The 13,355-nt window shown below is 35.9% G+C and overlaps 1 protein-coding gene across 2 annotated transcripts in view; it reads right to left on the bottom strand.

Moving 5' to 3' along the window:
- LOC113231160 (tyrosine-protein kinase Src42A) overlaps nt 1-13,355 on the bottom strand; it is an 89,468-nt gene that overhangs the window by 55,885 nt on the left and 20,228 nt on the right. The window contains exon 1 of one of the 2 annotated variants that reach the window (XM_026465362.1): nt 4,816-4,901. The exons of the other annotated variant lie outside the window; for it this stretch is intronic. Within the exon in view, the coding sequence (XP_026321147.1) occupies nt 4,816-4,871 (56 nt within the window). The 5' untranslated portion in view covers nt 4,872-4,901. Of the gene's footprint in view, nt 1-4,815; nt 4,902-13,355 lie in introns of those variants that run through there. 2 annotated transcript variants of the gene reach the window in all.

The following is a 13,355-nucleotide window of genomic DNA, read 5'->3' as shown; positions in this document are numbered from 1 at the left end:
CAATCTGGGTCCCAGTGTCTTTGAGAGGTAAGTTTAAAGATATCAACATTCTTACACAAGCGTCACAGTACATTTTTGAAAATATAATTTATGTTAAGAAGAATGGTGTTTTATTTACGAAAAATAGTGACAGACAAAATATTAATACGAGTAATAAAAATAAACCAGCTTTTCTTGACAGTCGTCTTCACAAAGCCACAAACAAATGTTAAATTTAATTATTTTTTTAATTTTTAAATTAAAAAAATTTAAATTTAAATGAAAAAAAAAACAAAACAAATGTGGTACTATAACGAACGAAGTATATGCCTTGAAATATTTCAAAACATAGTACGTCTTACCAACTTTTTAAAGTAATTTAGAGTATGACATTATTGTAAATACAAACTAAGTGAGATATTTGAAAAATATTTATATGGCCGCCAATTTATAAACAACACTTTAAAAGACCTTCGAGAGAAATATAGTTAGTTGTACGGCAAATAAAACTAAGGAAGTCGAGAATGCAATTACCAATAAAAATGAAAGGTTGATAGCTCTGTTTATATTAATATCCTGGTACCAGCATACACCCCGAGGAATTAAAGGAAAATCATAAAAAAACAATGCCGCAACAATAATAAAATAGATCGTGAAAAGTGACCTAAGTTTTATTGGATGAGACCTCGGCACGTTCTAGGCAAACTGATAGATCAGGCACGTATGAAGGATGGTCAGGAAAAAACGCATGTAGAATTAAATTAATTGTTAATAAATCATAGGTCGATTGTTAAATTAGAAATGCCACATTCGGACCTTTAGAATCTTGCTGGAACTAAACTATACAAGGAATTTTCAAACAAATCGAAAAATAGTTGCTTTATTTAAAATTTACGATAAATGCAACACCAAAATAATTACGTGCCATATTATGAATATCACAAAATTTCGGTGGACGACAGATGCTTGTGATTAGAAAACTAAACCGTTATGGCTTATTGCAGTGAACTGAATTCCAGTGCAAGTATGAATGTAAAAGCAAAGACCAGTACCAGACGGATAGAGCGGCCTTGACCTCGTTCCGAGAGAAATCGTCATCTGATCCATGATACACGCTTAACATTTCTTCTAACCGTTCCTCTATGCAAATCTGCGTTTCCTCTACGGCCAACAAAACTTTAATGACTGCTCTACATCAATAGACTTAACACAGGAAACCGTAAACATTATAATTTGCACAAAATTTATGAGTTAACAAGAAGTGTATATTTGTCAAGCAAAAGCAAACATGTACGTTTATTCGCCATATTTATTTAGTGTTTCAATTGCAGATTTTGGAAAGTACAAATAGCAATGTGCAAATGCGAATGGTTCCATTGTCTCAACTTAGAAAAAGTTGAGTAAAAGTGTTAAAACTAATAGCGTGTACGTAGACCGCGAATTTCCTTTTCTAAAAATAACTTTGTTTATTCGCTTATATACAGAAATTGTGACAAATATAACGGATAAATAATATAGGTATTATATAACTGTAAAGTGACCATAGACATTTGGGTAGACGGTGAATAAATGTGGGCGAATTGGAAATTCCAAATAACGACGATTATATCATTACCTGGCCGGTTTGGAAAGATGTCAAAAATAAAGAACTTGCGTCTAGTATCGAGATCTTTCATGTATGATTAAAACTGGAATTATAAACTTTATGATAAGTCTCCATCTATCAGCTTGCGGTAGTTTGATCATTCGTATGTAAAACAGATGCATGTAGATGTAGCATTTAAGTACCGGCGCGTACAATTTTAAGTAGTTGGTAATAGATAATAGCTTTAAAACCTTAGTATAACTTGTAGCAACTATTTTGTAGTAAATATGACCTTGGGCCCTGTTGATTGTAATTAATTACACATTTCAAGCGCCTGGGTATATTCAAGTGTTCCGTTTAGATATAAAACTTACAATAAAAAAAAATTGATGAATATTGTTGCGTAAGAACACCTGAATCCACATATAATCTATTTTGGTTCAGCCCTTTGACCCAAGTTGGCATAATACGCATAAACTGTGAGAATTGATTACATTACTTTCGCTACGAGAATTTTATAATCTAGCGGTGGCGCCGGCCATTGAACTGCGCGGGACGTTGCAGACAGTACTTTTTTGCTACGCCCGACTATTGCTGCGCTTGGCAGGTAGCTAAGATGTGATATCCAATTATAGGGATGTCTGCCCTGGATGGATGTGCAATTGCTTTAATCTCAAGGACTCGTTGTAAATGATTATTTTAAATAATTGCATGAAATAGCAAGAAATATTTCGAATTGCAAGGTTGCGTAAACATACTACTCACAGTTTTGTTATTTCCGTAAAGTTTGGCAAAGTGTTTTTTTTTCGTCTAAAATTTCGGTGCTTAACTTAGTAGCAGTGCAGCTCCATGTGAAACTGCCACTGTACCTACTTCTGCCAAGCAGTAACGTGAGCTAATGCGTTACGGTTTCAAGGGGGCGCAGTGGTAGTGTCTTTCAATCTTTGCGATTTAAAGCCCTAAATGGCATTGCAATGGGTAGGCGTGCTGTTTACCACCATACCCACGATTTGTTCGTCTCGTCACTTGATAATCATACAAAGAGTCAACCGTTTAAGTGATATATAACAACAAAGGACAAAATACTCGTAGTCCTATCCAACAATTACAGTAGCAATTGTGTCTTTCAATAACGAGGGAAACAAGCGTTTATTCGTAATTGATACCTCTTTTGAAGTTCTAAATAAAGAAATATGATTTTTTGCGTAGGAAATGATTTTTCTTTACGTTACAGGCTGAATAGAATGTTGCACTACACGAGTCTTAAACAGAGCGACAATTGAAACAGAAATTCTAAAAGTAACTTAAATTGAACGGACTAAAAACCTCTTTTAAGATAATGAGGGAGTACGGTATTTTCGCAAGCTATACGGAACAGCCGTTACTTATTCAGACTTTTGACAGATAAGTCATGCAAATGGCGACAGAGGTGGAATTTTCAATAAGCAATTCTCTGAAATAAAACAGCGTAAAAAATGTTGACACTAAGCACGCATTGTGAAATTAAAACATTGAAGTATAATAGAAAAAAATCCAGAATGTAAAAATAGCTACTCCAACTTTAAATGTTAAAGAGACAACAAACAAATTGTTTGCAATCAAGGAAAACTCATTTGAGGCGGAACATTTGGCAATCCGGTAGCGTAAGGAGTATTAGCATAGTTCACAATGAGTCGTTAAATGTTAGTGCCTTCTGTTGGTCAGAAAAGGAAATGATGATGCGAAACGGTGAACAACAGAGTGCGTATCACTGCGAAATGATAATCAAAACGAGCGTTCATTATACAACTAGATTCTAAGCAATGACGTATATTAAAGAACGAGGTAGTCCACATGAGATCATTTTAAATATGCACATAGACTTGTATGAAAGTAACTCTACATCTTGAACTTGATTGCACACAATTGATTGGAATGTAAATCCAAGCAAAATCTATAAACAAAGAAGTTGATAAACAGAGATTTTGGCAAAGATAAAAGCTTATATCGTCCGTTTAAAGGCAAAATCACAAGTGACATTTTCGACAAAAGTCTCTAAATTATATGCTATGGTAAGATGATGGTATGAATATCACGATGGTCCTGCAGGTGGAACTCAATAATAAAAAACTATAATAAGAGTTTTATCTGCAGAAAGGCCGCGATCTGTACTGGTACTCGTACATAATATGGCGATTTTTTGTGGAAAATGTCACTTATGTGGTTTTACCTTTACAGACGATATGGTTATGTATATTAAGTATTAACTGTTATCAGTAATCAATAAGAAAAACAAACATTAGAGCCAACAAAATGGTCGATGAACCTAAGAGTAGTGAAAAGTGCTTAAAATGCCTATTAGATGCAGAAATCAAAATTTTGTGTACTTGTACTCGTGTACTTTTACGAAGCAGGCAATGGCAAAACGGTCAATGTGTAAACAATGTATATGAAAACATCCGCACGAGCAATAATTATCAACCTGGACGGTTTCGCGGGCGAGAGTCGCCGAGCTCACATAAAAAGTAAAAACAAATCATAAAACCTGTTGTATTGTTCTTTCAAGAGACGACCTCAACCGACCGCAGTGATAAGAACAACTCATTTTCATCGATTTTCTAACACGTGCCTTTAACAATAAGACTTTAGAATTGCAAAGGGTTATTGTTTACCATCATCACAACGAGTTACTCTAGTTAGTACAATATAGAATTTCAGCTAGAGCAATCGTGAACTCTTTCTTAAATGTAAACAAATGAGTCACATGACTGATTCGTTGTAAAGATAAACGACCTAAATGACAATAATGATAAAGTTATTAAGTACGAACATTGTTTAGGTAGAAAGTGAGTTACAAAGTAACCTAAAAAACAACCCAATTTAATGTTACTAATCTCCTAAGCATCACGAAACGGAACCTAACATATTGCCTCGACACAGTGAAAGTGAATGAAATAAATGTTATTAGCTATTTTTGAGCATTTCGTTCTTTAATCATATCCAGTCATGTTTTATGATAAATAGTTACCCAATACCCTAAGAGAGATTTAAGGTAATCCAAAAAATCTAAACATATTTTGTGTAGGGTATAATTAGCTTTGAATATAATTTACAATCTTATAAACAAGATAAATACCTCTGCGCAACAGGCAATAATTTGCAGGCAAGAACGTTATCTTAAGAATAATCTGAAACGTTAAATTATAAAAGCAAAAGGTTTTTATATAGTCACTAACTCACAAAAGTGTATAATAAGGCAGAGTGATAGTTACATTTCATTCCGAATTTGTTTTCTTTCAGTTTCGAATGCCGAAATTGCAGGTCTCATGATTTGTATATGACCGGAGTCGATTTGCACGGGTGGCATTACGACACATCACTACACTTTCAAAGTAAAACTCACAAAAAATTAAAATCACTAAAGCACGTATTAATATATTTGTTGCTACCACATGAGTGTGCAGGCTAATTACGCATATCCACGACACGTAAGCAAACATTTTTATCTTAATATTTTAATCTATATAATTATAATCTAGTACATAATATGTCCAGTACAAATATTCGATAAGAGGTAAATAGGATGATAATATACATAGGTAAACAGTTAGGTAAGAATTAACATCTACAGAGATGTTAATTCTTTTTACTTGTATGAAGTTACATAGTTTGATGAATCCACAGTACGGTGTTAAGAATCTCCTTGTGAAAGTAATCAAAAAACCTGGGAGTTGCAAAAAACAAGCAATATCTCGATGTGAATGTGTTTGTTTCTTCTAGAGAGTACTTGCATTCATTTCGTACAATGGCAATGTTGATGGACATTAAGCACAACATCGCTGTTTTCAGAACGGTGGTTCCATATACGCCAAACATGACTTAACTCAAAGTTCTTTGTAATGCTTTGGTACCTTTTTGATCGGTCATTATTTTGTAATACCGTGTTGCACGAAGAATCTGCATAAAGTTTACGGGAACTTTCAATTGGATTGTAATTGTGCAACTAGAGTAACCTAGGCTAGGCAATCAAGGTTCATGAGTGAAACCGACAATGGTACATCCGTCTACCTTGCCTCACAACCGACGTTGCTTCCCTTCCCGCGTTTACTCTATAAGATAGTTATGAATTAATAATTCACGCAATTGTTACATGGTCTTTCAACAATGTTTTCGGAATTAGGTAACACGCGAGTGAAATAAATTGAAATTGTTTAAAATTAAGCTATAATTTTGGGCCTATTCAAGGCAAGAGTATGCATTTATTAGACAAAAGTAGATTGTGACCAACCGTTCGTTTATTTTACATAAAAAAGTCATATAAAAATATAAAACTAACATTAAACCACGCACAGGAGTTTACAAAAGTACGTAGTACGAAAACAATATTTATTTAAACACTTATAATCAAAGTTCGATGTAACAAAGGGTATGCAAAAATTGATGACACCACCAAAATATTCACAAGTGATACGAGGAAGCGTAAAAATTATACAAACAAAAGAAACGCCAAAAATTCAAAGCACAATCGCTTCCGATCGGTGAGCGGTAGTTACTTGTCAAAACGTCACCTTCGCGGTACTTCCTGAGCCGGCTTCCAATCGCCGAATTTCGGAGAGGAAGACCGCGATCAGTGCACCGACCGATCGCACAACGTTGGCCTTGGACGCGTGTTCCCTGCATCCTAATCGACCGGCCTTGTGAAGGCGCGTGGCCCGGGCCCGCTCTCATAACAGCATCGACCGGTATCGACATTTTATCATCAATAAAAAATCTTCATATTTCTAAACCACGCTACAAAATATTATTGTAGAGATAAGTTGCGGCAAAGGCAACTAAACGTTATAGTGGACATAGGCAAAATTGTAGCTCGTTGCAGGCTATGAGGTGGCAACCAGTGCCATTCGCCTAACAAGTCATTGTAAGTGTGTAGTTTATTGAGGTAGCTGCATTGATAAGCGTTGATGTATCCTAAAATAAGGCAAAAGGCTTGCAAATGATGAATACTTACTGCATAGTATTCAGCTTCATGTAGTTGTCAAGAGGAAACGATTCTAAGTTGTTGTTATTGTTTACTACTGTCCCCGATAGACGTCGAGCAGTTCGCATCCAACTTCCTCGCTGACGTTTGAATCCTTTTTCATTTTTAAGTAATTGCAAATGACGTTTCACAATATCATGCCATTTCCATTTTACTGTAGCTGGCGAATCACTAGCTGCATCTTCTTTGCACATTTGCAAACCGTCACTAAATCTTCGCATGTTTTGAAGATAAAGTTCATTAGATTTAGGCGGAAGGCTTTTTCTTCTTTCATCATATACAATCCCAGGCTCCTGAGAATTTTGTTCAGCTATCCACTTCGTTATAAAATCATTCTTATCACAGACTTGTGCAATCACTGGCTCTTCTTTGGGCGGTGGTGGTATCCAATCCAAACTCACCCATTGACTAGATTTGGGTTTTGATTTAAATATTACATCAACTTCCTCATCGCAGTCCGAGGAGCCAATCGAACATACGGAAGTCTTCTTTTTCGCAAATCGAGAGCGGATAGCTCTGCACGGCGTTGAAGGTTCAGTGCTTACAACGCCTTCTACAATGTCGTCTTTCCTAACATCCGGCAAACTCTTGATACAGTCAATATTAACATAAGAATTTTCGGAGCACGAAGAATCGACACTAAACCTAGTATTTCTATGTAATACTTTAGATCTCACAATTACTTCTTCGTTACAATTTTCGACATTTCCACCACCTGTTTCACGTTCGTTCGTTAAAGCGACCCTTCTTTCGTTAGAAATTTCATTTTCCATTTCTATTATTTTAGCCATGCTGGGGAAAGAGTTCTCCTTTTCTACTTCAATTATTCTTGACAGTCTTGGGGGAGTTTCTATTTCAATTTCCATGGTACTCGTAATGGTGGAGAAAGAATTATCATCATTTAATTGTATTATTCTAGTGATTCTTTGTGTTACTTCATTTTCCTTGTCTGTAATATCAAATGATTGCGATTTATTTTTATCAAATTCAATTATCCTGGTTATCCTTTGGGGACTGTCCTTTTCAGATTCGGTGCTGGTTTCTGTATTGAAATCATCTAATTCGATTATCCTCGTTATTCTTTGACAGCTTTCATTTACTGGTTCTTTCAATGGGACCGACTTGACACAGTCTCTTGATTGACTATCTTCTGAAGCTTTCATTTCTAATATGTTAGTTGAACTAAAGAAAGATGGCGTACTGTCTAATTCTAAATATCTTTTGGTTGTTGTGGGATTATTGCAATGGTCAAATACTACCTTGTCGTCTAGAGAATTGCTTCGAGTTTTCGCTTTCTGTAGCGCACTTTCAGTGAGAAAAACACAAGGGACTTCAACTTGCATTGACATTTTGCGTTGTCGTGTAGTATTCTCCTTTTCTTGATTGATATTATTATCAACATCCTCGGGCACAGTTGTGTGTGGTAAAACGATTGGCGTACCGGCTACCATGCGCAAAAAGTCTGTCACGGCGGCTATGTGAGCTCCCGTTACAGCTCCTTGTAATTTCACACCGGATACCTGGTGAGGCACAAGTTGGTTATCGCGTAAACACCATACAACGGGCAGAGCCCCTTCAGACACCATCGTACGTAAGTATCAATAATCACGCCTAATAACCCTTACAAATGGTATTCAAAAGTTTTGAATTTTTAATGTCCAATCACTGCTAATACCGGTCGATCACTGGCGAAATTCCGTACCGCATCTCATACTTCGGAAAGAAAAATAAATAAGGTAGTCAAACGCGTGAGTTTGTTTTCGGTAGGGCGGCATATCGCGATTACAGCACGGCGCAAGCTGTACGAAGCGCGGCGAACGTGCGCGTCCGGCGGAGGTCGCGAAAGATAAGGCAGAGAGAGCCGCATACGCAGCGCTGCCGCCGCCGCCGCCGCCACAGCCGATGCCCGCCCGCCCCGCCACCGCAGCGCCCCATCTCCGCGGATCATACATCATTTTTCACCCGATGCATTCTGCGGGCGGATTATGTAACGGTACATAGGATATGACCCATATTTTTGATGCTATTTCCAAATTATTTGTTACCGATTGCTAATTATACAGAACACGTATAATATAATAATATTATACGAAATATGAAATGAAATAATGATAAAATAGAAAAAGTCTAAAACAAATAGACATCGTGTACGCTTCCAATTTATTTGTCGTTTGAAGGTTCAGACTGACACGGTTGAAGCAGTTTCTTTAACAAATTTTCAATATTTGCATAATATAGAAGAACTCAAATTCAAAGCAAATTAGTTGCACTGACGTAATGCTACGAACCAGAAATGCGAAACAATCGTTGTCGACGGAGTCGTTTAAATCACCAGTCATTGTCGGTAATTTAGATTCCTAGTACTTCGCTACGTTAAGCGATGCATTTAGTGTTTTATTAAGTGGATTGTGAAGTTGACTTTTGCATACAGAGCATTTATAAGATGGGTATTGCATGAAACCGGTCATAAGTCACCCCATATCATCTCGAGTCGTCCTGTCGGGTACAGTTAATCCGCTTTGTGTTGGCCCTATTCGTGTCAGGGCGGTTCATCACTCGCCTGTCGCCTCAGCGCAATACCGCAAGCTTTGTGCATGCACATCGATGTGCATTCATAACAACTAGGTTCTCCTTGATTTAGCTTGTATCACAGTATAAATGCAATAATTCATCGATCTATCGAAATTATCAAAATATGTGCGAAGTTCATCGGTGAAGAAGAAATGACTGTGTACAATAGCGATGCGCAACTTTGAATGTTACTAATTACTAACAATTAGAATGGGAAAATCATTCGCTTAAGTCGAATCCAAACACATTCGAGTCGAATGATTATTATGTCGGAACTACTCGAAGTCCACCAGATCACTCACCATGTCCATATTAAAATATCCCTGTTCCCGTCACAATTGCGGTATTTCCCATGTCAGAGATAGCTAGGTGATCACGAGCAGAAATGCTCTATGGAATCTATGGATTAATAATAATAATTAGTAATGAATGATCATTCAGATCATGCGAATACGAAAATTAGTAGATAACTAATTTGTCATTCGAATAACAGGATTAGTAATTACTAACGAGTTGATTATCGAAATCATTCACAATCGCGCTTCACTCGTGTGTAAGTGTGTATTGTAACTAAGTGCTATGCTATCTTTAGAAGAAACCGGATTTAGATAGATTCAGCGTCTAGGAGTAATGAACTACGTCACATTTTATAGACAAACTGTAGGTGCATAAAATAGGTCCAGCAAATAGTATTAAAGTACCTATATAAACATGTGCAAATGCCATAGGACAGTTAGAATCGGCGCCGAGCGCAGGTTGCGATGCGCCTCCCGTATCTGGGACGACAACTTAGGTTTTAATTACCCATACGATACTTAACGAGCTCTTTGTGTTTAGTGCTAATGAGAAACTACATTCTGAACTCGAACGACTCGCTTTCGGATAGATATGAAATGGTGATATAGACCTTCAATGTCAAATTTCTGTAAAGGTTAAGGTGAAAATATGAAACAATATGCAACTGTATAATATGTTTTTAGTATGTATTTTAATTAATACACAAACTGGAGTATAACAAATTCAGTACTGAGTCGATATGGACAGAACGCTTCTTGCATTTACGTATAATTTTAATAAAAATCCGGATGTAATAACATTTGTTAAGTTATCAACTATGATTGAACTCATGTTTCATCATTGATTCAATTAAGAAATTTCACAGTTAATCATCACTACTATCATAAATGACGTTTACATGACGCTTTATTTGGCTTCCGAAAAGCTGATAAACAAACTCTCGATGTAGTTACGAGAATAACTTTCGGATTAGCGGTGAGGCCCAAGAACAGGAAAATAATGCAGAAACTGACGATACCAAGAAATTTCGAGTTCTTCAATGCGGTTATAGATAATCGTGTCATTGATATCAGTTCGCACAAAGTGGATTACGTCTTTAACTTGATATATTAGGCGTACTTCGTCAATTTAAACGTAAGACGACAATAGGTACAGTACCGTGTATTAAATGCGAGTTTTGAACCACATGTTGTTGTCATCTTGCTCGTGTAGGTACTACAATGACAAATTGAAAGACATTGACATTTTTTCGTTGTCATTGCTGAGTTACAAGAAAAAAGTGGGAGACATTATATTTGACAGAGGATTCCATGAATTAATTAATACTTCTGTGGGAGACATTATATTTGACAGAGGATCCCTTGAATTAACTGAAACATCTGTGACAGCCTGGTTTAATTACTGTCTACTATATATCGTTTATTTATTGTCTGATAAGTGTTAACAATTCTTTTCATTTTGGATAGGTGTCCATTGTACAAATTTATATTTTGTAACACTTGTACATATTTAATGGAAGAACCTGGTTTGTGAATAAGTTAATATATTGTTTGTAAGATTTGTATAAGACTGTGTGTTTTTCTAAATAAATAAATAAATAAATATAAAATGTAGGTTATAAATTCCAGGATATAACATTAATGTTTCGTTTTCAATATCGCAGAAATACCCGTCGATACAAATTATCAAAACGTGCGTGTGAACTCAGGACCTTTATTGTTTCATGATTAATATAGCTCGTTTAAGGCAAGCGGAACTTTCTCTCATTTATATCGACCTATATTTATGGTTAATGGAAACAAATGTGCAATAAATTAAAAACGAGTGTCCGCGTGCATTCCAGACCCGAAATTTTATTACTTTTGTGCGTCATTTGTATGCTTATTGCTTATGAGGTTTTGTCTTATACTACAAAGATCGTGTGAGGTTTGAGTTTTTGTTTTAAATTATATCTTACATAGATACTATATTTTTAAATACTAGTTCAACATTCGACTTGAAGATAAAGATGAAACCACAAAAACTAACCGTTAATTAAATGGCAATCATTTACCAAAGATGCGCCGATTGTTTACATGGAAACTAGTTTAGCTCGATGATTGTATCTATTGATAAATTCAATTATACATATATGATTTGTCATTTGAGTCATCGTTCACAGGGGGAACGTCGTTGTTGCCAAGAGTCCTAAGAAAAATGAGAGCACAGCTATTTGTTAGATGTAGGTATTAGGACCATTTCTTTATCAGGCATTAAGTATTGCTGTGAATTTGTTAGCGTATCTTATGTCGGCCAGCGAGTTCAGTTTCGAGGAAGCGGTCATCGACGCGCCGCTGGCGCCAGGAGGTGGCGCCCGCTTGCAATCCGCGACGCTCAATTTTTTTACTCTCGACATTATAAATATTAACTGTACTTTCATTACAACAAGCATACCTATAACAATAAATAAACGCATTCTCAATCAAGACGATACTTTCATTGGTAAAGTATAAATTATTATGTAACACGACCCGATTGCCTATTTGAAGCAGCTTTACAAATATTGTCGTAAGAATAAAACAAAAACTGATCGATTTCACATCACCTTGGATTGTCATGCGGTGTTTTCCTGACGACCAGTGTTATTGAGATTAGGCGTTTCTAATTTGGAGCCTTCACTCAATTTAACATCATTTACACGGTATTACCAGAGCGGCACATAATATCCTTGTTATAGGAGGTTCGCGTTGTTTGTTTTGGCTACTACCATTTCCGTTAGACAACATTGGACTACTTCATTATTTCATTGTATTGAACATTGAGTGTGTATGATTTGCATCTCATTATTGTATTTCCTAGAAATTCTCTGTTGCTTCGAAGAGAATTGTTATTATGGTGGTTGCACAATTCACTTCTTGTTTACTTTGATATTTAAGCAGAACTGCGAAAAGACCGTGACCAAATAGACGCTTTTCTGCTAACTCAACATCATAAAGGTGACGCATATAAAACTAACCTTGCTGATGTAAAGGTAGAAGGAAATGTTCTGTAAATGAAATAATTAGAACGAGTTCTTTTGTGTTTTTTTACTAAATATTTTGTTTGAGTATGATTTATTCGTTAGCTTTGTAATTGTTATAAATAATTATGGGTCAATACTGTTTTTGAAGTCTTGGTGTCAGTGGGAAAATCATGTTAGAATACAATCTTCGGAGAAACAGTGGAAAGGTATAAGTAGGTAGTTAATTATTTGTACGTTAATGCGCAATTTAATTTGCTTGTCGTAACGTTCTCGAAGTACGTCAATCTGCAGATTACGGTTTAAGAGCGTTCTAGACGCGTAGAAAGTTGCGGCGCGACTGGACGGCGCCTGAGCATGTCCTGCGATCCGCATTCTCCCTTCCAAGCTTTATAATAAAACTAAAAAGCATAAAATTGCATCGTAAAACTAAACAAAGTATATAGAAGAGTCATGTTTTGAGAAGATTAAAAGTGAAACTAGAAAATTTTCATTCACAAATAGAACACAAAAATTAGCACGAGTAGAGTGAATGACTCTGGATTATATAGCAGGAGATATTATTATGATGACAGAGACACAATATTCAAGATTAAATCATAGTATCCGCAAATTATATAACAGAGTGACGAAATGCTAGTATACTTGTTTTTATCAACACGTTTAGCCTTTTGCCGTCAAATGTTTAACTGTCAATGGTCTTTTGGAGTTTTGACAAATGAAATCTGGACACGCCCTATCTGATTTGATTACGGAATCAAAGACCCGTGCAATTTTTTTGCGACTAGTGATGTCTCGAGATCGTAAGATAAAAAAGAAATAAAAATAATCGGGTGAGAAATTTAAATAATTACATCTTAAATTCATTCATGTGTTTTGTGTGTAGATTACTTAAATAAATATGTATG

Source organism: Hyposmocoma kahamanoa, unplaced genomic scaffold (genome assembly GCF_003589595.1).
Source record: "Hyposmocoma kahamanoa isolate Upper Pololo Valley unplaced genomic scaffold, ASM358959v1 64, whole genome shotgun sequence".
Lineage (NCBI taxonomy): Eukaryota > Metazoa > Arthropoda > Insecta > Lepidoptera > Cosmopterigidae > Hyposmocoma > Hyposmocoma kahamanoa.
This window is presented reverse-complemented; position numbering and strand designations above follow the sequence as displayed.